The 27,180-nt window shown below is 40.4% G+C and overlaps 2 protein-coding genes across 2 annotated transcripts in view; one reads left to right on the top strand and one right to left on the bottom strand.

Moving 5' to 3' along the window:
* thsd7ab (thrombospondin, type I, domain containing 7Ab) overlaps window positions 1-10,967 on the top strand; it is a 76,429-nt gene extending 65,462 nt beyond the window's left edge. Inside the window, exons 6-8 of the mRNA XM_010797632.1 lie at window positions 672-827; window positions 8,422-8,616; window positions 10,720-10,967. Coding sequence (XP_010795934.1) covers window positions 672-827; window positions 8,422-8,616; window positions 10,720-10,967 — 599 coding nt within the window. The remainder of the gene's footprint in view (window positions 1-671; window positions 828-8,421; window positions 8,617-10,719) is intronic.
* A 5,984-nt stretch (window positions 10,968-16,951) lies between these two features.
* The window catches only part of LOC104968073 (thrombospondin type-1 domain-containing protein 7A-like), a 28,707-nt gene continuing 18,478 nt past the window's right edge, over window positions 16,952-27,180 (bottom strand). The window contains exons 9-13 of the mRNA XM_010797630.1: window positions 26,002-26,057; window positions 25,579-25,694; window positions 24,168-24,303; window positions 23,487-23,590; window positions 16,952-17,007 (exon numbers count right to left, since the gene is read on the bottom strand). Coding sequence (XP_010795932.1) covers window positions 16,952-17,007; window positions 23,487-23,590; window positions 24,168-24,303; window positions 25,579-25,694; window positions 26,002-26,057 — 468 coding nt within the window. The remainder of the gene's footprint in view (window positions 17,008-23,486; window positions 23,591-24,167; window positions 24,304-25,578; window positions 25,695-26,001; window positions 26,058-27,180) is intronic.

Genomic DNA, 27,180 nt, shown 5'->3' with positions numbered 1-27,180 from the left:
ATCTCCAGAAACTCCACACATCAAATGTATTCATCTTGGCACGATTCATCAGATATTTAGAAATGTGTAGTTGCACAGAGCTGCGCCTTGCATTGCGATAGCATCTTACCATTTTATTTCCACAAAGTTCCTCGGTGGGAGTTTAGACAGAGCTTACCATTTGCATCATAGAAAGGTGGCTTTGTAAATCTTGGCACGACTATGGACAGAAGGTGCCAAATTACACCTCCTGGTATATATATGAGCCAAGACTTTGTCACTGCTCTGGTTCAACTTTAGTGTTGTATTGTTGCATCCTCTCCTGTCTCAGGTGAGGTCTGTGGGCAAGGCTCCAGTCCACAATGTTTTATGTTACTTCCAAGGTGCTGCATGAGATAATAATTGCAAATGTATCATTGTGACATGCTTACAGTCTGGCAATAAACAATAAAGGTATAATAGTGTTTACTTCACAAGCATATTTAGTTTTTCCCCGCTGTGGTTTTGCTCTCTGTAGGGACTCTAAGGCTTGGAATAACAGCACATAAGCATTTGTATGTCCCTTTTGTTCCTTTTGATTATTATTCTGGTAAAACTTCCTCACATAAAGACAAACCAGAATAGCATCAAAGTAAAGCAGGTTCATTTTTATCAGCTGCTTATTTTCTTTTCCTTTTTGATCATCTACAAAGCCTCCCTCCCAGTGGAAAACAAGCTGTGCGAGGGTCCGATTCCCAACAGGTCCCAGCTTTGCCAAATCCCCTGTCCAATCGACTGTGAGGTTTCCCCTTGGGGGGCCTGGGGGCCGTGCACCTTCGAAAACTGTGATGATCAGGCTGGAAAGAAAGGTAAGACGACACAGTCCCAACTGGTGATAATTATGATTTTATTTTTGAACCCTGCTATCTCAAGCTTGTTTCAATGTTTGAAGCTTTTTCTGATTTGCCCACCTACCTTGCCTTCCCCTGTGTATTAGTTTTCCTTTTTGTGGTTCTTTTGAAGATAACAATGTTATAAATAAGCATCATATTTCATTCCCCTATCAATCTCGCTGACTACTTAACTCTGTGATAAACAACAATGGCCTCCTATTTTAATTTCTGCTTTTGTTTCTATTTAGTATACCAGCGTATTGGATTTTATCATAATTATTTTCATTTCCTTTACCGACTCTCTCTCTCTCTCTCTCTCTCTCTCATGCATTAGCTTGAAAATACAAGGTTGTAAAATAGTCAATGCTTTGTTTTTACAGTGTAGTAAATTCTGTCTAAGATCCACTAAACATTTTATATAATCTCATTTTGTTTAAGAGATTGGTAAAACATTGTTGTTGATTCTGATTGCACTCATGAGGATGGAATCTTCCTTATTATTATTTGTATTACAGAACACGTTCAGTATAAACTATACCTTTTAATGGCAGCATTTAGCAGTTGTTCAACCAGATGATTCATAGTTTGGATAAAGTAAAATGTTCCTGCAATATTACACACTCATCGAATAAAATTTGTGTGAAAGGGCAAGGGAGTGACCAACGTTGTGTTCACTGAAGCCTATAAGAAATGCCACTGTGTGATATTCTGCATGACATGGTTCATCGTTAAACAGAATATAAATGTTCTTATGTGAAATTACTGGAAGTAAAAAGAAACTCACTCCATAGTAAATTAGATATCTTTTCTACAAGATTGTCAACAGCCTCACCTCACCTCCTCTTAGACAGTTTATTAGCATACGCACAACTGCAACTAGGGTAACAAGAGGTGCAGCGAGAGGAGATTGCATTATTCCACTCAGAAAAAGTTCTTTCAGTCAGTCTTCATTTTCTGTTAAAGCTGCTCAGCAATGGAACTTAATCCCATCTCGAATCAGAGACCAGACCACATTCACTTTATTTAAATCAAAACTCAAAATATGGTTAGTGAGGAATCAGCTCTGCCAACACTGACCCAATGTTCTGCTCCTTAAAACCCACTGCCTGTGTTTTAACATGTTCTTTTGTTTTGTTTTATTTGTTTTGTTTTAATGTTCTGAATTTTAAATTGTTTTATTTAAGTATCCCAGTAATGTCTGTTGCATGTTTTAAATGTGTTGTATGTACTTGTTTAAAATGAAATTAGTTTTAGGTTGATTTATAAAATCTGTCCAGGAACTACAGATGAAAAATAGCCTCTTGGCTAACTCTGGCACATTTACAGAAATGTTCATTAATGTGCACTGTCCCTGTTAAATAAATGAATAAAACAAAAAAAAAAGATTTATGGCAGCATTGAGCTCTGTCCATGTGGGGAAAACAGGTTTTCCTCATCTTCAAATTAGTATTAATGAGCTGTCTCAACAAGTCAGCCATCAAACCAAATCAAGTAGATCACCAACATCTACAGTACAGTGCATCTGGAAAGTATTCATACCCCTTAACTTTTTTCACATTTTGTTATGTTACAGCCTTATTTCAAAATGGATTAAATTAATTTTGTTTCTCAATATTCCACGCATAATACCCCATAATGACAAAGTGAAAACGCTTTTAAAGAATTTTTTGCTAACGTGTTAAAAATAATCAAATGAAATATCACATGTACATAAGTATTCACACCCTTTGCTATGACACTGAGCTCAAGTGCATCCCGTTTGCACTGATCATCCTTGAAGTGTTTCTATAACTTGTTGGAATCCACCTGTAGTAAATTAAATAGATTTGACATGACTTGGAAAGGAACACATCTCTCTATATGAGGAGCACAAACCAAGTCATGAGGTCCAAGGAATTGACTGTAGACCTCAGAGACAGGATTGTATCAAGGCACAGATCTGGGGAAGGGAACATAAAAATGTCTGCAGCATTGAATGTCCNTCCGAGGTCCGTCGGTTGAAGCCCTCGCCACCCGTTGAGAAACCGTAGCCGCGTTTCGTAACGGCCTTCTGGAAGGCATTTCCAAGTAAAAGCACAACTGAAGCACACAGGTAAGGCGTGAAGCATTCCGTAGAGCAGCCTCCCGTAGAATTCGGTAGCAACTGGCGGCCACCTTTAAATAGTCCGAGGCCGTCGTTGAACCCCCGCCCACCGTTTAGAAGTGGCCGCCAGTATGCTTCCGAATTCTACGGGAGTGCTTACCGGGCTACAACAATGCTAGTCTCGGCTTAAACTTGTAAAGGAGATAGCACACAGGTAGACCAACAAAATAACGTGTTGTTTTAGTACATTTGTATAATACATTTATTGGGTTAAACACAAGACACTTTGATTTTTCCTATATTATATAATAAAACTTACGCTCTTTCTTCAACAACAACAATACCTTTGTTGTACTGCCTCTTTTACATTATAGAAGATGTATATTTCTGCCTCTTTCATTTCTTGTTTGAGCCTTTTATAGTCATGTCATAGTATTATGAAATTGTATTAACAAACACAATGAAAGCAACGTCAACATACAGAATTTACATTACATTTACAACGGAAGCACACACCAAGCCCCGGTAGAAGCACGCTTTAAGTGTTAAGGTATAAGCACACAGGTAGCCCACAGTTAAAGCCCTGTCACACTGTCCCCGAATTTCCCACATAACTTCTCTCAACTTTCAGGTCGTCTCCTAGGTACATTTACTGGTAGATTCCCATTTTATACACTGACAAGATGTCATACGAGAACCATTCTCATTTCTTCCCAGTTAACAGAATTATTTCGTTACTCATCTTTTTGTTGTATAATAAGGGGATCTCTGTCGTGAACAACTAACTGTAGTAGGTAGTTTAAGGATGAAAGAAGAAGTAGTGAGAATGTCACACTTCACGAAAAACTGGGTGGAGGTAATCGTTATTCTTCACGTCCAGACTGGAACCCACGTTTTAGTTCATAAAAGGTTCTAGTGGGGAGGTGACTGGGAGCATGAGACCGTCATCTGAGACATGCACTCCTCTAAAGTCCCTGAGTCGGGATAAGTAGTTGACACACTCTCAAGAGAGGTCTGAGGAGAGGGAGGTCCGGAGGAAGGAGCTGAGAGCGAGGAGGACAATTTGGAGAGGATGAAATTGCGAACGAACTAAGTCGTAACGGTGGGGAGAGTGCGACTCACCGGCGGTCATACGAAGGCTTAAGATGCCCTCACGAATGGCCCGATGTTGTTACGATCAGAGCCGAATTTGAACATTTCCTCTATCGTGTGTCCATCTGGTTGTTTTATTGCACAACAAAATCATGTAAACATATTATGTAAATAACCCAATTTGTGTTCTGTGAAACTAAAAAGGATATAATATATTATTTTGAATGCGAGAAAGAAGTTGTTGTTGTTATGGAAACAACATGACGGAGAAAATGTAATATCTTCTACATATAAAGACGGAGAAAGTAAAGAACAAACTCGGAAAATATCAGTACAGTATCATAATACTTTAACATAATTGTTTGTGTTACTTTCGTTGCAGTTGTATGTCTTAAATGTAATGTAAATGTTGCCTTCGTGTGTGGTTCGGGGCCATCTTCGTGCGAAATTCACAATTCCATATTCGTGTGTCCATCGGGTGTCAATTTCGGGACAGTGTGACAGGGGCTTAAAGGGTGTATTGAAGAGAGTTGAAAGTCCAGCAGAGGATCCATGTAAATGACCATCTAAGGGTAAAATATGTGACTGTTCTACAGTATGCTCTTGGTAAGAGTAAAGAAGGGTCAATTGTCTTAATAAAGCAATGAGTAGAAAAACAACATATTATTCCCCTAGAGACAGCACTTGTTGATTGACATCATCCATCAAATTCCTACTTTCTTCTTCATCACTCTTACAGTGTGAAGTGCTTTTTGACCCACCTCCATTAGCAATAAGAAGTGCAGGTCTGACCTTGGGTGCAAAATCAAGTATTTTCCAAGATCACCCCTCCACTGACCCTCGTACTCTGGCAGTAGACTCTGTACGTGAGGAGATTTCAGGGACTCAGCCCTATTCATCAACTGTGTGAGAGTTCTCTCCAGACTCCTCTCCCTCCAGGCCTCCTTCCTCGACTCTCGCTCCTCCTGTTAAACCTCTCCTACTTTAACGCTTGCTTGATTCAGCATTGCCACCCCTCTCACGCTGTGTCTCATTACAGTCTTCCTCTCTGCACGCACAATTAAACCTTACTCTCGCTAAATCAAATCAATCCTCTGTGGCCCCAGGTCTTCCAGTATCTAGTGCTCTTTGCCGCCCCTGATTTTTAGAGCTATGCTTTTTAACTCTTAATATTTAATATATAAGGTGCAGTGGTACAGATACGCTTTCCAGACTTTCCTTTTGCACTCAGGTTGTGAGCAAATGTTATACAAAATAATACATCTGATTTGTATTCTTCTGGCAAAGCGTAGATTACATCTAGGAGGAAATACTATGTTTATTTCTGTAAAAATACTACACAGTCTCATTTCACAGTAGTGTATTATAATATGTAATGATGTTGGTATCACTAATACATAGATGTAAGAGTATGTAACACATTTACACTTTGTATACTACTGGTTAGTAATATAGTATTGTGTCTTTAGTAAAAAGTAGAATATTTCCTCTGAGATTTTGTGAAGTAGTAGTATAAAGAAGCATGACATTGAAATACTTAAGTAAAGTACAAGTACCTTAGCATTTTCAAAAATGAACTTCACCTATAGAAAGCATATTAAGTCCCAGAAGCACTCAGTAAATCTTAGTTTGTGATAATGTGGGGTCATTTTGTTCGTGTTTTCTCTACTAGAGAACTTGATTTGTCCTTCTATCGTCTCCTCACAGTTCCTTGTTTAAGTGCAGGTGTTTTGGTGAAGTTGGCCCGGTTATTACTGCACCTGTTCTGCAGGACTCACACAGACTCTGTTCTTTCTCTCCTGACTTCGGTGGATTGATCCTCCCCCCACCTTCACTCCCTCATCTGATGAAAATTGATTTGTTCTGTTTGGATTTTCTGTTCGCGTTTCGCCTCAGAGAGTTCTCGATGCAATGTCAGCTGTATATTTTTTTCTCCAAGTGTGTCGTGGTCATAAAAGAAAAGGCCACACAGCCGGGCCCCAGACAAGAGACGAAGGTCGATACAAATGTTATTGAAACTGGCTATTGATATTCCCGATGCTGACTGCCTGCCCACTTAGACTGGGAGCCGCTCCTCCTGTGCACTCTAAGCATGGGGGTCTTCCTCTCATAGTGGGAGGTTCATTCATGTTTTCTGTGTGTTAGCCTGAAAGCTGCTTGAGTCCCTTGTCGCTTCTTATTTTCACGCCTTCTCAGTTCACCCATGATTGCTCCACTGCACATCTGTCAAAGTGACATCTTAATGCAAAGTCCGGCCCGATCTGACGTTTGAAGTTCAAGTGATTCTCCTCAATTTCAATTCAATTTCAATTCAACCACTGAAAGCTTTATATTTGCGTGGGTGTATGCACTGCTTACATAGGAAATCTGCTCTGCTTAGTTCATGGCAGCAAATGCAGCAACACAGAGGAATATGTGGGTTAATATAATCCACTTATCGCTGATGCTAGGAGCTCATTAATAAAACATGGACAATAGTGTACACATGTGGGAATCCCATGTGAGTCTGCTCTGCCCGTGTTCAATGCCACTTTAGTATGGAGATTGTCCGGAGTCAAGAGTGCTTCACTATGAATATATAAAACACAGATAATCCATAAAAGGGGTTGTAATCAACTGTCATGTCAATGTGGAATTCAAGAGTGAAATGTTTTGAATTATTTCTGTGGTGAAGCGCACTTATGTAAATCCAGGAGTAACAGAGATGTCACTGGTTTAAATGCTGTTAGCAATTGCTGGTGCTTGGTTTAGATATTTTACAGGTTCTTTGAGCAGTCTGTGTTTCAGTTTTACATAGTAAAATGTGGGATTAAAAGGCAACTTCAGCGCTTGGAGATTCCCACAGAACACAATAAATAACTGACAGGCTTTATAACTTATGAAGTTAGGTTGATGTTACCTATAAATCTGTGAATGAGATGTCAGTAAATGCCACAGTCCATCCTGATGTTTACAAACCTGGCCTGGTTTCCTATCAAACAGTGTAAAAAGAGCAGGAAGTCAATCGACTGCTTCAATAAATCTCTTTTTCTGGACAGAATACTCTCTGACTGCTGTCTAGGAAACATTTTTTTTGCTTATGCAGTCTGTTTTGAATCGTCTCCTTATGTCGACATATAAACCAGACACATGAATCATTCAAAGAATGCTAAATTGCTACTTGTGCCAGTTTATATTATATTTTACCCGAGTTGTCTTAGAGAAAACAGACGTCTTAAGAAAACGATCACGTCTCTCAAATTCAGAATGGGCTGTGTACTTGACATCGCGCCATCAATTAAGACACACAGACAGCTGTTCGCACTGCTGCCACCGACTCTGTGCTGAAGAGAAATCTGAGGGTGATAATCTCATTCTCGCAATGAATCTTTGAGCCCTCAAGTTTATATTCATTGCCCAAGGTTTGGTTTGGATTTATAGGGCAGTCACATGTGTACAAAGAAGGATGAAATATCGCACACAAGCAATTGTGATAAATCCCAGGTAAACAAAACAAGATAATACTAAGAAAAGGTGGCCCTTTATGTTGCTATGGTAGCAGTTTGGTAACATAAACAGGTCAGCTCATGCTCTACTGATACTTATATCGCGGTAATATTAGGGTTTTATCTTTTAATAAAGAGTAATATAGGTTTAGTTTTTCATATAGTGGACTATTATTTCTACATTACATTTACTATCTCAAGAAATTCCCTGAGAGAACCATCTTTAATTGTTAGTAATTAAAAGTAAAATACAATTTCTCTTCCCTTATTTGCTAAATATTCCCTATACAGTATATTATGTTTATGTAATATCATAAAACTTATTCTGAAACATACTCGGATTTAATTCCTGGAAGCACAGATGGTCCATTCTTAGAATAACAATGTTTATGTCAAAGCACATATCCTATTTGAGAAAGTAATTACAATGAATTAAATACTCAAACAAAACCACCTGTTTAGGCTATCAAGTCCACATAACACTTTAAAGTTTGTACCCAGAGTCTTTACCTGGAAACACAGACGGTCATTTCTTAGAAACAACATTTACCTTAAAACACATCTGGAAATGTTCAAATAAATAACCAATAAACCAAGTTTTGAAATGCAAAACCATCTGTTTTGAGTTTCAATAAAGTACTTTAGGCCCGGAAAACATTATTACATAAAAACACAGCTGGGAGTTTCTGTGCAATAACTGCGAATAGTGGCTGCCTTTCTCTTTCATTTTCAGCATCATTTTTGGTAATTACTGAGGTTGATTTCCTCAAAACCCATTAGTATAAAACATGAATATATTATTACTTCACCACAATTAGATTAGTACCCTAGTCTTTTAATTACATCATATATTTCCAAGTATAGAGAATAGAAAATAGTTACTGTGTTATTTCCCCCTTTGTTTCTTCAGGAGCGGAAGTGGACAGGAAGCTCTGCACGTCCTCCCCGGCTCCAGAGCCCGTGGCCTGTGAGGTGCCTTGCTCAAGAGACTGCGTGCTCAGTGATTGGACACCCTGGACCAGCTGCTCCCAGACCTGCTCCAGTAAGACCATCGAGGGGAAGCAGATGAGGACGCGCTCCATCCTGGCCTACAACGCCGGGGAAGGTGAGTTCTGCAACATTCAGTATGGAGATGTATGCAGATGAGGCCCGGATATTGACTTCCTCATGGCCTTTCAAGTCGTCCTCTGCTGTCACTCACTGAATGTTTAGATTTCACACTTGTCTGCATGTGCATTTGTCCTTATCTCACGCAGTCTGCTTATCTGTCCTGGTGATTATTTCTGTTGGTCTGTCGCCTCGCCTGACACTTACTTTTTATCCGTTTTTTAAGATCATTTCTCTGCTTATTCTTGTTTTTTCTGGTTTATATCTCTGTCTGCGTCTGTTCTTCTTTTTGTTTTTCTTTTTTGTTATGTTTCAAAACATTTTCTTGCATCTTATCTAGGTGTGTGTGTTTTCCTCACAGTCACTGCGATGGTTGTGGCGTGGATCACAGTGATGGAGGGTAACAGTTGTAATAGGATTGTAGCTGTTTTAAACCTCTAGCTGTGTGTCTACTTCATTTTTTTGAACTTCAAAACATTATCATAACAGCTTTAGGGTAACTTATAATGTATTTAGATTGTATTCACCCCGTTGTAGTGCAGTCGGGGCTTGTTGGCCATGTGTGAAATAGTTTGAATGTGTTTATTCTGTTGTTCTACAGTTGTATTACTGTATGTACTGCATGCCTCACCTATCACATTCATATATTTAATATTTGTCTTTATCAAAGGTCTTATACGGGTGCCCAGGTTTCCAGAACTAGTTGGTAAATTCTTGATGTTAGACTAGAAGTATAGTAGCTGTACTTGTATTAGCTTTAGTATGTTTTAAAAATCTGATGGAATCATATCAAAACATATCCTGCTGTGTTTTCTGACACACATTTTTATAACGTAATCAAGACATATTCTCACACATGCTCAAGAACAATACCTGAAAGACGTCTCCCCACCACAGGTTCCCTCTGCAGAGTAGATTATCTGATAAGACTCAAAGCTCCTTAGCAGCTTTTGCAGCTCTTGTGTTGCATATTAATGAAAAATAGTTTAAAATACAGGAACTACTCAAAGCTTTTCCTTAAAGGTTCACGTTAATAAGCAACCACCAATATCTTGACTTGTGCTAATTAATACAGCAATACGCCTAATTAATGACCTCTTTAGCATAACTGCTTACGCTTTATTCACAGTGATTATTATGGGACTTTATGAAGCCCAAGTGCCTCTGACTAATTTAGTTGAATGAAATTCAAGATGCTTGCTCAGTGAAAATTGATGCAGCGCTTTGTGAATGAGCCAGCAAACTGTAATTTATCCTGCAAACACGAATCATTGCTGGCTTTCTTTGTTTTGTTTCTGGTTTGTGTTTCTGTAAGCGGCTTCACATTTTCCCCATTGTCCAACATGCAGACTTTCTAGGTCATTGTTCAGCAGCAGCTAATGCTCATCATGCTAGTGTTGGGACATTGTTAGTCAGCTCCGTTGTCAGCAGATCGGTAGTCATGCTTGGCAACTAAAAGTTGAGATTTATCTGAGTTGGCAGTCTGTGATTCAGACCCGACTGTGTGTGCACCGCCACTCATTATGGAGCTTGCTCTCTGTCAACTCCAACAGCGAAATACAGGTGTTGAGGATTCAAAATCCCTCAATGCCTCTCAATCTCTGCTGAAAGCCCTAAGTGTCTGCAGTTACTCTAAACCTGAGAGGGTTCCATCGACACACCGACTGACTGTCTGACTGACAGAGAGAAATAAGAGGGAGACAGGCAGATGAAGAAGGGATGGGACTAACAATTGATGGGATTGTGCACAACAAGGACCCTTATCAGAAGGAATGTAGCACAAGAAAGAAAGTGAGAGTATTCCTCACTTTTTTTGAATATAAAGTAACATTGAAAACATTGGGTCATCAAAATCACTAAATAATTGTGATGAATATTTCTATACTAATCAAAATGATTGTGATTAGCGTGCTCAGGTAGCTCATTAATAAGTGGGAGGCTATGTTGAATATGACCTGCGCCCCTTTGCCACATGCTGTCCGTATATCTCCCCCTTCTCAGTATATGGTCTTCCACTGCAAGGAGAGGAAAAAAAAAAGGCAATTTAGTAGTAGTTGATTAAGTACATTTTTCATCTGGAGTGTGTTTTTGTATTTCTCAGGTGGAGGTGCATGCCCGAACAGCAGTTCCCTTCAGGAGGTTCGGAACTGTAACGAACACGCCTGTACGGTTTACCACTGGCAGACGGGTCCTTGGGGCCCTTGTACCGAAGACCCCTCCGCTTCAACCCTAAACACCTCCACGGCAGTCGGAGCCAGCGGTGGTGGTGGTCCCTGCTCCACGGGAATGCAGACTCGTAAGGTCATCTGCGTCCGAGTCAACGTTGGACAGGTGCCCCCCAAGAAGTAAGCTCTTTTTCTTCTTGTTCATCTCCTTGGGAACACATGTTTGTTGGATTTATTTACCAGTGGTGTCCGGTCGTGTTTTTCCAATGACACGCTGCTGCAGCAGTCTTATTTAGACTTAATGGTCATTTCTTGCTTCGCTGGTTTGTAGGTGTTTATAGCTGTGAAATAAGGTCTTGGAGAGTTGTGTTGGTATGAAATTGCTCACTACTCAGAACTAATATCCACTGGCCTGATGTGGCTCGCAATCATGCGCCTTCAGGATCCAAGGGTAGGCAGGTTTTCATTTCAAAGAAATCTCTGCAACAGCCGATTTTACTGATTTGGGAACCTTTATCTAAATAGAAAAATCAAATCAGTTTAATCTAGAGCTGCCGTTCTGAAGATGGAGAACAGGGAGAGCTCCGTGGTGATGTGTGAAATCATTTTTTATGGATTGTTGCTACACAAACGAGAGTAATAATCGTTCCTAAAGCACATATTTAAAAACACTAGCCTGCATTATGAGGTCTAACAGTAACCCTTTATCATCTGTTGGTGAAGAGATCAAGTAATTTTGTTTGTTGATTTGAAAGCACATCAGTAGACCATTGTAAAGATACTGTATTTGTAATTGACATTGAACAGAAGGAAAATAAAGAAAATAAGAGTCAGGAGGTGAGAGGCAGATGAGAGGAGCAGAAGTGTTGGGAAAGGGAAGTGACAGCGGGAGACTAGAGAGTCAGAAATAACAAAAACCAAGGAGACTCTGACAGAGCTGGTAAAGTAAGCAGAGCAGACTCTTTGCAAAGTTAACACCCAATTGATATCTTCCCTTTGCAGGAGACCAAATAAATAATCTCTCCGTCCCTGAAAGCCTAATTAACCCTGCCGTTTTGGGCGCTGGCAATTTCTCATTGATGATAATAACAGTAATTAAATGGGATTGATACTTTAAGGCAATGTAATCATGAGGCAGATGAGAGACAAGATGTTTGTGGTTAGCTCTGAAGCCTACACCGCATGAGGCGGATTCAAAATATGCTGTTGAGTTAAAGTCTGCCAGAAAGATCAGCTTTAGTGTGATGCTGAATGTTTGACTGGTTCACTGGACAACAAAAGATAGTGAGTGGACTGCGAGTGTCTGCATTTATTTAAAAGAAACCCCAATGAAGATTAATTGTGGAAAGTCCCAAAAGCATCCTCTAATATATGTTTAGTGTCTCTCTCTAATTCAAACAGATTCCTTCTCCTCTTGTCTGACACCTCCAAAGCGTGGTTATCAGCAAACAGGGGATAGGAACATCGATGATTTAAAGAGTTCGAGTGCATTGTGTAGGTATAAGTACAAGGCAAATGTGATTTGCAGAGAGCACCACATGATAAAATGAAGATTAATGCCCAGTTTCAGCCGTGGCTGTGTGAGCACCTGACCCTGACTTTGCAGCAGCTGCACTTAACGGGCGGCAGAACAGAGGTCGAAGACCAGGATGCCTTTTATTCCTTTTTATTTTTAAATCCACACCGGCAAAGCTGGAGAAACAGAAAAACACCGGCCCAGCGGGTGGGAGGGTAGCAGGGCTCGAAGTGTCAAGGGTAATGGCATTGAGCTACTGACAGAAAAGCTTTTAGTCGATTTGCCTCCATTATCTGTAGTCGATCAATTTGTATAAAAAAAACGAATCAAATAAACAACAGCATCCCTTATGACTAGTAAACACAATATTTGACTAAGTGGACTCCTATCAAGCACCTACTCACCCTCTCAGCAGGGCGTTATTGTTGTTGACCTCAGTTGAGTGGGTTTGAGGTTTTGGTTAATGAAGGTCACACACTTTTCTTAACATAAGCCTGAAGGTGTTTGACATTTCCAACCTGTGTCCCTTTATTGTTGACTTATCTGACGTGCAAATACCACAGGATGTCTTTAATATCTTGTGATGCTGTTGTTGTTGTTATTCTTTCATTATTTGCTGTAATGGATAAATCAATTAAGATGTGCAGAGATCAATGTGCTACAGGCTATCCGACAGGCTGTAAACAAATCCCCACTTGAAAACGGCAGCATTAAAGGATAGGTTCATCATTCAATACCTAAATGCCCGTATGTGCATTCATCGAGGGGGTTATTGATCCTTTTTGTTCATCATCCTCTCTCAACATAACTGGTGGATTAGAGACCTAAGAGTCCGCTTTATGTGAGTGGATATAGGGAACTGTTAGACCTGATATGGGCTTTTACGTTAAGTGTGGCTATTCTGGTGTTTTTGTTTCAGTAATGTGGGGAATTGGAGGACTGCTCTCTGACTTTTAGAGTTAATATACAACCATCACAAGCTCTCATTGCCCACTTTAATGTTACTCTATACTCTCATTTTGGGATTGAGCTTCCATCTTCCATTTAGAGACTTCCTGCATAGATTGTATATACAGATTTCAACAAAGTTAAAGGTGGGGAAGGTAAGTTTGAGAAACCGGCTCGAGATACACTTTTTTTTATATTCCATGGAATGCTCTTAACATCCCGATAGCAATGAATATCTTAAGTGCTTTGTCAAAAGATCCATAACAAAATTTCATCTGTGGAAGCCGTAGTACTGTACTACCCGGCCCGGCTAAAATAACTGGATGGCCTACCTGCCTGTCAGCCTTCCATCTGTGCACAAACCTCATTGGTCATGTGCGCGTTCCTGTGTGTTGGAGGAGGGGCTCTGTAAGGAAGTGGCAGATTTTTTCTGTGTGCACTCAAGCTGGTTTCTCCAAAATTACCTACCCCACCTTTAACACCTAAAACTCTTAGATGTAATTTTAGCATGAAGAGTACTTTCAAAGAAACTTGCAGTTTAATTCTTGCAGTTTTAATGCTGTAGTGCAGCAACAACAGTGACCTTTAGAATTAGCCTGAGGTTTGCAGAAGCAGTCTTTGTTTCAACGTCAACAATAGTCATATCCAAGCTTAATACCCAAGGTCCCACAGTTCTTTTTTCATGAAAATAAATTATATTTGGGAGAACATGTACCATAAATAGGTGGATCTAAATGCCCAGTATATGTAGCAATGAACTACCAATTCACGTTCTAAGCTACCTTAAACCTGGGTTCTCTTAATGACCAGATCATATTGAGACTTTTTTATCTCAGTCTTGACTGCTTGAAAGAAGCACTGTAAATGCTATGAAACCGGGTCTCTCTGCACAAAGTGAGGCTTCTCTGCACCTGCCTTCATAGACCGGTGGTGCTGTCCTTGGTGCTGAAGAAGCTTCCATTACACTGACCCTGCCGGTTTATAACCCTCACTATGCCCATGACGTCCTTTTGTAATCTTACTGCTGTAACCCTCAAAGGTGTTGATTCAAATCTTTAGCAGGATTTTCCTCAGCCACTGTCACTGGCAGGGGTCCAGTACCAGGCTTTAAGCCGGTATGTTGACTTCACTAAAGTTAAAGCCAAGAACTGTTATACATACACACTAACACACAGAGGACATCAAATAATTTCAACGTCTCATGGGAAATTAACTTTGACTCTTCAACTCACAATGACAAACATTGCCACCAAGATGTGTCCTATTAGTTTGATTGCCAATTAGACACATTTGTTAGCTTAAAGAGGGGTATGCCAATCAACAAGTTTTCAAATCAGCATGAGTCAATTAGCAGAGCTGGAAGAGGCCAAATCATCGCTACTTAACATGCAGGAGCATTGGTCTAAAAATGGAGAGGAACGGATTGAAAAATATGTCAACATGCAACAAACTCAAACTGCAGTGATTGAAATAAACACAAGTCCACAATGATTGACATTTACACAATTGCAGGAAGGAAAAGGTGCTCAAATGGTTCAACAAAGCGTCAGACTCAAACAAGTTAAGCATTTTCAACCATCATAGAAATGTAAAGATGGTGTGTACAGAGCACAGAGTAACAGCATGACCCATGAATAGATAATAAATACACCTTCTTGAAACAGTTCACTCCAATGATTCCAATAGTTGTTCAAGTGGCATGAAAGCTAGATAATATGAAGACAAAAGAGTATGATATATTATTTATATGTATATATATTTTATAATAGAGACCAAACCATTCAGTGATCCATAATGCATTGTATGGATTGAAGACATTATGTTTCTCTGCTCATTCAGATATTTACGTGTCACTTTATCTGTAGTTGAGTAAACGTTGTTGTCCATCTTTTATCCAAGCTTTGGTTGCTTTTTATTTCCCAAATGGATAAGGCAGACCAACAACAAACAAACAAAACAACTGGCACTTGTTTTGTACCTTTCTTGACCAAAGGAAAAGCATACATTTGAACTGTGTCCCCGGCCATCTGTTGCTCAGAGAGGCGGTGTTTTCAAGCCTATACTCAGAAGTGGCTGGATATTGTTATTTACTTTTTCCCTTTTTCTTCTTTGCTACATGTCTTCATCTAGCAAAATCCAACAGGCAGGTATTTTTGATCAGTGCACCCATGGGATCCCAGCAGAACAAACAAACATGGCCACCTGCACCCTGCTTATGCAGATGTGTCCTGTCTTATTCACCGATGGATCTGAGCTGTCTTCCTCCCGCAGCCCTAGGCAGTGAACCTGAGTACATGTCACAAACACACACACACACACACACACACACACACACACACACACACACACACACACACACACACACACACACACACACACACACACACACACACACACACAAACTGGCTCAGATAAGACCTGACCTAACACACCAACAGACGGAGGATTTTCAAACCAATAGCAGTGCCCACGGGGGGTTCAGAAGTAATGTGCTTAGAGATTGATTTCTCTATGAAGGTAAACCCCTGCAGAACGTCTGCATTAAAAGAAAATGAAATATTGCAGCAACTCAAGTAATAAACCCTTTATTGAAAGAACAAAGAATAGGATGATGCAAGCCAACACAATATTGACTTATGGGTTTCAAACCAATTACGGTTTGTGTCTGTTCAGCTTATATTTGTTATTTAGCTTGGAGTCAGATGTAATTGGAATTATACAGTTGTATCTTGTTTTCATTGATTCTTTTGTTGCCCTCATCTGTATTTGATGTTATTTTGCCCATCATTGGGGAAAGTACAAATTGGATCTCTTACTTTATTTAAAAGGGCATTACAGCGATTTTCACACTTCAAAGTGCCTTTACCAAAAGGAAATGTTTTCGAAACCAGAAAACCCTCTGCACCTAATTTGTCAAAAACCTCCTGAGCAATGACACAATGATGGATCCCAAGCAAGAGCAGCTTTTGATGTTTGATTGAAAATCCCCTAAAGGCAGAAAACAACATACAATACTTTTACTACCATACTATATTTACTACTACAGTACTTAATTACTGGACTGTCACTGTAAAAGTTGAAATATGTATAATACTCTATTGAAAAAAGACACATGCATTAAAATGTTCTTATAATGATTTATTTAATTTATTAAAGAAATAGCTGGATACTTTGGGAAAAGCAGTTTTTTGTTTTTTAAAAGTGATATTATTCTCATATCTGTCTATTGAATGTGTTGGGAAAATACTGAATGTTCCTTCTATATCAGAGTACCACGTGATAAGAGAGGCCGTACGTAGCTGTGTACGTAGCCGGATGTATGACTACATGGATGACGCTCATGAGACACTGTGTTGTAGTTATGATAGCTATGTTCCTAAGATTGGCATGATAACACAGCCCCTAGAGAGATAGGCATATGACTGTCATGTTTATTGCTTACGCAGGCCTTAGCTAATCTTTATTAATGTCAGAATACTGCTTTGAGCCTGTATTCTGACATCTTGTTGACTGTAACACCCTCTCTTGTATATAAGCATATCTACTCTGGGAACTATTTGTCCAACGCAGCCCTGTGTGTGATGACTACTTCCATTCTTGCAAGGATAATAAATACATGTATCCTGTTATTGAAGACCAAGCCGACNTACAAACACTTTTTTTTACAATGTCTTTTGTACTTTTTGGCTCGTTACGACATGCGGTTAACCGACATCGCCGTGAGTTCGTCCTGGTTTAGGTATGGTCCGCCAGTTTAAGGCTGTAAATTTAGGAGAATAGGAATACTTCAATTCGATTCGTCATGATCTGTAGATGTGATTTGCCCCCAAGCACCCCTGGGTAAATTACCGTACAGCCAATCACAATGCGTACAATGCGTGACGTCATTGGTAAGAGACGGCCCCCGAACACATATGGTACCCCGAACACATCTGGTACCGCCGACACCGGCTAGCGGGTACTTTTTCCCTCTTTTTCTGGCCCCATAAATGGCCCCATAATCTGGTACCAACACCGGTGCTACAGTACGCTATATGGAAAGGCCACCAAAAACTGGCCTGGCCGCTTGAGGACGATTAAGGATGCTTAAACGGGGCTACCCGCTGCAGTGGAAATGCGCCATTACTGGCATTTTTTCCTCGCTATAACAGGGTTTGTTTGGAAGTTTATTTTCTTATTTGGATAAAGAATCAAAGAGAAAAGGATTTGTATGCTAAACAGATTGTAAAGCCCATTAAGGCAAATGTGTGCTTTGTGATATTGGGCGATGTCAATAGAACAGACATGATTTGACTATTAACACAGATGAATGCAAAGTCGGCACTCATTAATCTAATTATACTGCTTTATTAACAAGCATTGATCCAATGTTGTTATTGGCTTAGTGTGTGGTCACTACTGATAAAACAATGTCAATTTAAAAACATTAAGCGAACATGTTGATATGTCCAGAAAGTGAGTTAGCATTTTGCTCAGACAAAGTCGTACTTTCTTTCATCATCTTACGGTTATTATAGCATTACATTGCAACTTTTGCAACTAACTGTAAAACATCAGAAAGGCCCAAATGACTTTCATATACGTACCGACAGTCTGGATTCAACTGACATGTAATACATACAATATATATATACAGAGTTATAAACCATGTTTAAAGCTTTAATGAATATCACTGTGGAGGTTCGGCACACCAGCCATCTGGGTATTGCTTGAGTACAGAATGTAATTATTCTAGGGAAAATCTAGGGCAATAAAAACTGATGAAAACCTTCATAATCACATGCAGTTCAAGACTGATGTTCGCCATCTGGCTCACAGTGTTATAGATATGGAGGAGAGTCGGTCATACTCCCCCCACAGAAGAAAGTAAACGGCACAGGAATTGTTGACTCCACGAGGATGTATTACATGTATTTCTCTCTAGTGAGGAAAGTGCTACACACAGAGCTCCTTCAGGGTTAAGCTAAAAGCTAGCAGGAGGGCCTCAAGACAGAAGCTCCTTTGTTTTAACTGGAACCTGCTATCAGTGAGTGATAATCCCTTTTTGTTTGCAGAGCACCGAGGGTCAAGCCGAGGTTTCTCATGGTTGTGGTTAATCTTCAGTCATTTAAGCACCTAGGGTCCCCTGTGCATACCGCCGGGAACAGATAAATAGGTCGAGATAGACCTGCTGGAAGACATCTTGTAATCTGAGCTCTGAAACGCTGCGTTGCCGTGGCGCAGCAGGGAAGTTTCCTGCCTGTTTCCTCATCCTATTGCTGACACGCGGGTCAGGTTTAATGTTGCTGAGAATGAGCGCTGTCCTCTGGGCATCCCATACTCGTTAGCATGGTGTTATCAGGGAAGCGATAGGGAGCCTCGTGGGGAAAATGCAATAATGGAACAGCTACAAAAGGAGAGCTAAATCCCTCTCGAGCGGAACAAATCCTCTGGTGTCTTCATACAAGTGAATGGTCCCTAGGATAAAGAAAATACAGCTGCCGAATGCTACATTTACATTGTTAGCCTTCAGCTCTCGCGTCCATAAAAAGGTGAACGAACAGGTGACTAGCTTGAGGACACTTCAACATGACACAAGGCTCTTCTGATCCAACTCATGAACCTGAGAGTGCAGAACAATCGCTACACCAGGGCTAAACAGCATTTTAACAACGTATAAATCTTTAATTCTGCACCGTCTGCAGACTGTACAGATCACAAGGCTCTTTATGAAGTCAAACCTGGCAGAGAAGCAGCGACAAAAATAAACCGTGGACAACAATCTGGAAGAACTAAATACAATCAAGTCGTACATAGAGCAGATGGAAAAGCAATGTATGATATAATTAATCCAATAAGAAGGAGGCTGATATCAAACAGGCGCATGAACAAAATTGTTAAAGTCTCAGAGAAACAAAAGAAACATAACTTTTCATTTTGGTTTGTTACAAGGTCATTACATTTATATTTATCGAACTCAATCTATTTTGCTTTGAGCTACACAACAGAAGGCACAGTGCAGTAACACTCATAACCATGTTGATCAATTCAAAGTTTTATCAGTTAATAAAGGATCAAATCTATCTCAATCTCAAATTAGATGCAAATAGGATACTGTATGCAACTATCGCAACAATACTGCAGCTGTAGGCTTAAAAGCAATGTAGTGTATACATTATTTTGTTTTTCGTTCTTTCTTTTGTATGTTTATAAATGCAGCATGACATATATACATTTGTACAAGGACTTCAGATGCTGTATTTCTTATGCTTATCGATTTCTTGAAAATGTCCCTGAGGCAGAGAAACATGTCTCCACATCACGAGGGATCAGAGCACTGAGGCTGTGCGATTAGATAATGTGGCTATAAGAGCTCTCTGACAAAGAGGGGATTACACTTTTGACCTGGTTATACTCACTCTGCCACTCAAAAATTATAAATGTCTGGGGATGAGCTACAATTTACCCCTTGTGCAGGATCTTAGAAGAGCTACGGCAATAAAACAATGTTCCTATTTGAATAATAGACAGAAGTTTAAAAAATACAGTTTGACTTTTGACTTTAATCTAGACAGAAAGCCCTATGAATACCAAACGAAACCCCAGAGAAATACAAGTCTCATTGCTAGAGTGCAAACTGCCTGCCTTTTAGGTTTCACCTTTACAATGTCATCTGAAAACACATGAACAACAAGCAAATGTTTTAGCTGATTTGTCCTTAGTAGAAAAACAACATCATTGAATGTTGGTTTGTACCCCTTAAACACCCTTTGTTTGCTAAGAAGTGACGTCTTGTGGTTAACTGATCTGAGTCATGCAATAAATGCACATCAAGATAAATGTGTTTCCTATGTCCCAGGCTTCCAAATCAAAGTTGGGTTTCAGAAACATAGGGGTCATTTTGTATTGCAAGTTAAACTTTAATAAATACCCCGAGTCAGTTTTCAAGTTATTATCAATAAGAAACATTGCAAGGATAGATCCTTGCTATCTTCTCAAATACAATTGAACTTACTTACTAAAGTGGTGTCATTAAAACTAAACACAACATGCATATTTCTGCTTGTTACTGAAGTGTTGTGATCATTTCACACTAAAGTAATCATTTTGTTCACTGGGATCTGTTTAAGTTATGAATATAATGATGATGTCCCTCTCCATCTTTGTCAGTTTCCTTTAAACTGTAAACTCTAAATCAACCATAAATGGGGCGAAGCCTGCGAGCTAGTTCAGGCAGTCAACTCGAGCACCAATGATACATTAACACGTGACGCACTTCGTCCCTCTTACAACCAACCAAACACATTCTCCTAAACATGCCGCTCTATTTAAGCTGCCAGGTCTTCCTGCCTCTGCCTCGCTATGCTGCTGCTGCCACTGCTGTGTTCACTTGCTACTGCTGCGTTCATGTTCCTGCTGTGTTTCATGTTGCTGCTACTTGCCTGCCCCAGCTCCACCCCAGCTTCCACCTGTAGGCTCGGGTGATAGTTATCTAATCATCACTCAATGTTCTTTGTAAATCTGTGGAGTGATGAGGCGTGAGCCTAGACGCCAAACTCAAACTATATGCTGTTCTAATAAACATATTAAGAAACACGTGAGTTGTCTGACTGAAGTATGAATGGGAAGAGTGTCTGTTGTCAATGTGAGTCTGTTGCATACTAGTGAGCTGCATGCTGGGATTGGCTAAAGGCCCAGGAGAACCTAAAACGATAATTTGGTGCAAAAACTGATGGTAGTTTCCTGTGGGAAGTTCAGTCATCATTTCTGACACCTTCAGAAGGCTGCTTCACATGTTTATTTTATTTTAAAAACATTGTTTAATGCAGCTATCATTTTGATTGTGTTTCTTATAATCCCCTTGTATCCAATCTGAGTGTTTTGAGTGCTTTACATATAGGGCAATGAGTTGACTCCTAGCAGGTTTGCCTCTACCAAGAGAACTCCCATTGTTTCCTTTATAGTGTAATTAGATTGTTGCCACACTAATTGTGGGTATTATCCAAATTTAGATCATTAAAATTCAATTACATTCCAGTTTTCATAAAAAAAACAGACCACGTTTGTTGGCAGATACAATACAATAGCCAGAAAGAAAAAAACACAATACCAGCCAGAATAGGAACAGCACAATGTTTGGCTGGGAGACTCTGTGTGTGGGGGTGTGAAAGCCAGTTGTAATATTGTCTTTTATGCATGTTTTCATGTATACATTGTGGTACTTCACTGTTTTCCTCCAGTTTTTGTTCATTTTATCTGTCATAATGTCTTTGTTTGTCAGATGTTCTTGCTTGTATTTAGTATTTTATCCTCACTGAACAATTTTCTAATTGTTGCTTCTCCAACAGTTCACTTGTCGGTTTACCACCATGAAAATGCAGCACACTGAAATGAATGAAACCATCCAGTAATGGCATCTGCTTTGTAACTGACTTCCTGGTTCTAGTCACAATCCCATAATGATCTTTAAATGTCGTAATTTGTAGCGAGGCCAGGGCATGCACAACATGGCCCCCGGAGCTGGTCCCAAAGCGCGACATTAACACGAGCAGCCAGGCTAATGCTCGTGTTGCGCTGCTATTAGCGCATTGAGTAATCTGTTCAGTGAGAGGCTGTGTTCAATACATGAGCAGATGGTTGAGCAGGATGAAGTGAGGAGAAAGAAAAGAACCGTCAGTAGTTTTAAGAGAGAATACACACGCAAAAACAAGGTCTGCTGGGAAGAGATAAGGCCTAATTAATTTCATTATCAAAATTACAGACTACAAAAAAAGAACATCATTTTTAAATTTAGCATAAAACAGTTGCAGTTCTTCAAGGACCCGTTCAGTGGTGTCTTTGGCCTCCTTTTTGAGGCCTTCAAGCGATATATCAGAGTGAAAAGCTGAGTGTAAACACAGCCTCCATTAGACAACACGGCAGCGAGATGATTGACTGGCATTAATACAGCTACTGCCGAACATCATAACCATGAATCATTCGGTCTCCACAGCATCAATGTGATTATACAAAGACACATTTGGTAGCATGCAGAACCCAGACTGTCAGAATCAATAAGCAGACGTTGTTGTTTTTTTTACTCACACCACAACAGCTTTTCTCGATATGAAGATAGCAGCCCAAGCCTGAGGCACTGACATATTTATCTCTGTTGTGGCTCCCGATTTTTATTGGGCTGTGACAGTTAGTGTTTGTGTGAGTGTGTGTGTGTGTGTGTGTGTGTGTGTGTGTGTGTGTGTGTGTGTGAACAAGAGAGACAAAGATAAGCACATGGTCTCAGTTGTTCTATGTGGTGTTTCATAGTGCTACTGCAGTGCTTTTTTTCCTCTAAGGAAAGTCTCTGTCCAGGTAAACAACATAATACACTCTCAGACAAAAACACATACCAGCAAGGACAGTGTGTCTAATTTGATTTAAGTCAATGACAAAGTTATTTCTGCCACTTTAATGTGTCAGAGGAGTGAAAACATGTGCAGAAGGCTCTGGACATCAGGTGTCACATGGTATCACATCAGTGAAAAGCAGCAGAGAATCGGGAATAGCGTGGTGTGAGTATGTCTGAAGTGGACCATATAGCATTTTTCATGAATAAATTGATTCTTCCATCCATTAATGTAAGCTGGAGAAGACGAAACAGAAATATAAGCACTAATAATGGCCTTCTATAGGAGCTTGAACATAATGAAATTGATCATTCTGCGTGACCCCCTGAAATTGAATTTTTATGAAAGCCTCCCAGGACTACATGGTGCATCCATCCTCTATGAAAAGGCGAGAGGCAATATGCTTTTAAAGTGAGAGAGCCACAACCCCTTACAGTAATTGTCACTTGTACGTGAAGCCCATATAAACAAACGTTTGGGCTGTCACATGCTATAAGCAAGGTGCTGCACCTTCTGCTAGATACAACAAAAAAACAATTTGATTAAAATTGCATGACAAGAGGTAAAACAAAAACAAGTGTAACAATCACCACTTTCAAGTCTACAGCATACTGTAGGTCTCAGGAGGGCCATCACCGCTTGGGAACACAGTTTTTTCCTCAGATTAAACTCAAATATGTTTTTAGTAGTATCAGGTATAGTAAGTGAGATGATTTGATATCTGCTATAAGTCAATTGGCCTTTTCTCAAAACCTTGGTGCATCCATCTGCTGCCTCGTGGCCGGGTTTCAGATGCACCCAAAGGAGCACAAAATTAATTAACAGTGATTAGTGATGGTCCAGTGGAGATGTGGGGGGAGATGAAGAGATTCTGTACCTCTTGTTTGGAGCCCGGGTCCACAGGTCTCCTGCGCACCGGGACGCTCCTGTCTGAGAAACCATGGGACCAGCTGGCACTTCCTCCATTTATGGCTTTTCCACCTGGAATAAATCAGGATAGAATAGCTATATCAACACGACCATGGGATTCACCAACAGTGCACCATGTAAGACTGTAATATGTGAACAATATTGGGGAATAGTGCCAAACTATTTGAGGAAAATAAACTATAGTCCTGTGTTTATAGTATGCATAGTATTATTAACCATATTGAAACTACCAAACATTTTTACAAAAAGATCTTTTTACTTCATTAACGGATATAGTTAATGAGGATCCTGCTTTTCTGACCAGTCAGACAAAACACTTTTTTTGACTTTCATAGGTTTATGACTTGAGTCACCGTTTTGACCATTACAGACATTGAATATGTGTGAAAACCTGTTTTATTTACAGTAAATGATATTCCCTGCAACAGGGAATAAACTGGGACACATGTAGAGTGCTTAAGATCATAAATGAAATGTCCTACAGTGCCTATATGGCTTTTTATTTTTCAATACAGGAATTGCAGCTATGCTACAATGTCATTTAAATCAATCTGTCCTACTGATAGCTGTTAATTAAAGTAAGGAAACAGGAAATCTGCATTTTGTGATTATTGTTGCGTGTTTTTACCTGAATCCTGGACAGATTTTGGGGACCTCACAGTCGTTCTCCTCCTCCAGCACCTCGGGACAGTCCTGTCCTCCGTTGGATGGCTGCTGGATGATAAGACGTTTCCTTGTTTGCTTTGTCTTCACAGCGTTACCATCTGAACGGACACACGCACACACACAAAATAATTAATTAAAACAATAATTTTCGTGAGGGGAATGTGATGAAAAACATGTCAAAATGATAAGCTAGGCTGCTCTGTTAATAGTTCTTGAAGAATATACATGGAGAGTGCTTTTGCCATATCTAAATGGATAGCTATTGCAGACAACACGCACGTCTGATTACTTTGGATTTCAAGCCAACAACAATGCTGTGAAAAAAATCCCATTAGACCTTGGAGTTGACTCAAATTAACTTGATGGGGTTTACATGTGTGTAGATGACCTCAAGTTGTTAATTAAGAAGCAACGAGCCCCTGGATATTCCTGAACCTTGCTTTAAACGATCGTACTGTATGGGGGTGATGTGAAATTCCCTGCACAAGGTGAAGATATCCACAGCATCAAATTAAAATGCACTGCCATCGTTGCAGCATGCTCAGAGCGAAAGAGATTTATGCCAAAGTGTCACACACAGAGGTCATCAAAATATGGACCGTAATGATTTTCAGATGTAAATCAATGTAATGAAGTTGCCTCTGCTCAACAGATCGGGCAGTGGCTGTCGACAAAGGTGACCCCAACTGAACAATTATTATTATTTTTTTTAAAGCAGAAAAACAACAACAACTGGTGCCGACACTTTTAGCCACTGGCAAAGTCGGCTTGCCAGTCGCACTAAAAGAGGTCGGCCCAAAGGTTGTCTTACATGCCAATCTGTCAAATGAATTACGTGTAAGGAGATATGAATGCAAGATGTTTATGTGGTATTAATCTGATTGGCTCTAGGAAAAGGCTCTAGCCTCAATCATTTTTTCACACAATCACTTTTAGTTCTTCTGGGCTGCGACAGAGTCATATAAATAAATGTGCATGCTATAATGAAGCTGTGTTCTGGCATATACAGTACCTGGTATGCAAATGTAGTAACTTTCCAATGAAAAGGATTTTGTGAATAATGAATGACTGATATGTGACTCACGAGTAAAGTAATTGTTAAAAATAGTTTTAAATGTAAATTATGGAAATAAATACCTTTCAGCTCAGGATAAGAGAAGATGATTTTGTTAATAAATGAAGAAATGGACAGTTTATGACAAAGTGTAAAACATCTTAAGACACACTGTACACATTTCAAGATACCGGATTTGTGTACACCTTTCTTTGATAATCGATTCTTTCCCTGATTTCCATTTAATTATCTGAAACCAGTATCTTTTTAAATCAGACAGGTATTCTCTCCATGCATGAGGAGAAAGATGTCATAGTACCTGTGTCACAAGTGAAAGGACACAGTGTCCAGTTGCTGAAAGGGGTCATGATGCAGTCTTTCTTGCAGGGCAGCTGACACGGTCGCACGGTGGTGGGGCGGGGGCTGTCTGGACACCTAGACAACAAAAACACACACAGCGGGGCTGTAAAACCTGTTTATGAAATATATCAGGCGAGAGGCCTTTTCTAAATCTCAGGGTGCCGAACAAAAACTAAAACTGATTACTGTAAATCTCCCAGACGCTTTGGCTTAAAAATTGTCCATAGAGTACATGGATTGGATTTCTGGTCATTTCAGAGCATCTCGTATTATTTCTTTTTCTGGTTTCACCATACAAAATCACAACCTATTGTAGCAAGGAGATAATGTAATGTTGCTGTGTACGCCCGCATACATGATAGTGTTGATGATAGGCACTGACCACAAGAAAAGATCAATGTAAACCCAGATTACTGTACAGCAAGAGATGCTGGCAAGCTGAACATGAAGTGAGAGAGAATAGACACACATGTCTATGTAGGCAACAACACACTGAGTCCATAGAAATGTGTGATCAACGTTATTTTATTACTGTCATTTAATCACGTTTGTTCTGAAGCACAACTTCTGCTGCATATCTGACTGTCCTGGGAAAGCGCTCCCTCCTCTGTTGCTCTAATGGCACATTTCCACTGCAGCGGGGTAGCCCCGTTTAAGCGTCCCTAAGCGTCCTCGCTCAGGCCTCGGGCTGCCTCGCTGGCCGTCCGAGTTTAGGACCTGGGGTAGCAACGCAGTGTAGGCGGGGCGATCAGCTTTTTCTTTCTTCACATTTCGAGTTGTTCCGTCGAGCTCCCGCTGGATTTTATCATCCCCAATGAGATGTAGGAACGTCGTCACCTCCTCGGTCGACCACGGTGTGCTTTTCTTTGATGTTGCCATTTTTGTAGCTCCTCCGTTTACAAAAATGNTTGGAGGTCCTGCAGACTACTCTTCTGCCGGGCGTCCTGCCAACTCCATGTCTTGTCCCGTTGGAGGCCCCGCCGACTACTCTTCTGCCGGGGGTCCAGCCAACGCTGGACCCCCGGCAGAAGAGTAGTCGGCGGGGCCTCCAACGGGACAAGACATGGAGTTGGCAGGACGCCCGGCAGAAGAGTAGTCTGCAGGACCTCCAACGGCAAAGGACATAGGGTTGGTAGGACCCCCAGCGGAACCTCCAACGGCACAGGACAAGAGACTTGAGTGGAGACTCGAGAGGAAACTCGAGAGTTGACTTGAGAGATGACTTGAGAGGGATCCCGAGCGGTGACTTGAGAGGGAACTCGAGCGGTGACTTGAGAGGGAACTCGAGCGGTGACTTGAGAGGGAACTCGATAGGGAACTCGAGAGAGGGCTTGAGAGGGAACTCGAGAGGAGACTTGAGAGGTGACTCGAGAGTTGACTTGAGAGATGACTTGAGAGGGATCTTGAGAGATGACTTGAGAGGGATCTTGAGAGGATACTTGAGAGGTGACTCGAGAGGGGACTCGAGAGGTGACTCGAGAGGGGACTCGAGAGGGAGCTCGAGAGAGGGCTTGAAAAGGAACTCGAGAGGTGTCTTGTGAGTTGACTCGAGAGGTGACTC

The sequence above is a fragment of the Notothenia coriiceps genome, unplaced genomic scaffold, assembly GCF_000735185.1.
Source record: "Notothenia coriiceps isolate Sejong01 unplaced genomic scaffold, NC01 NC01_scaffold00038207, whole genome shotgun sequence".
Taxonomy (NCBI): Eukaryota; Metazoa; Chordata; class Actinopteri; order Perciformes; family Nototheniidae; genus Notothenia; species Notothenia coriiceps.
Note: the sequence above shows the minus strand (reverse complement) of the source record. Positions and strands in the feature narration are given on the sequence as shown.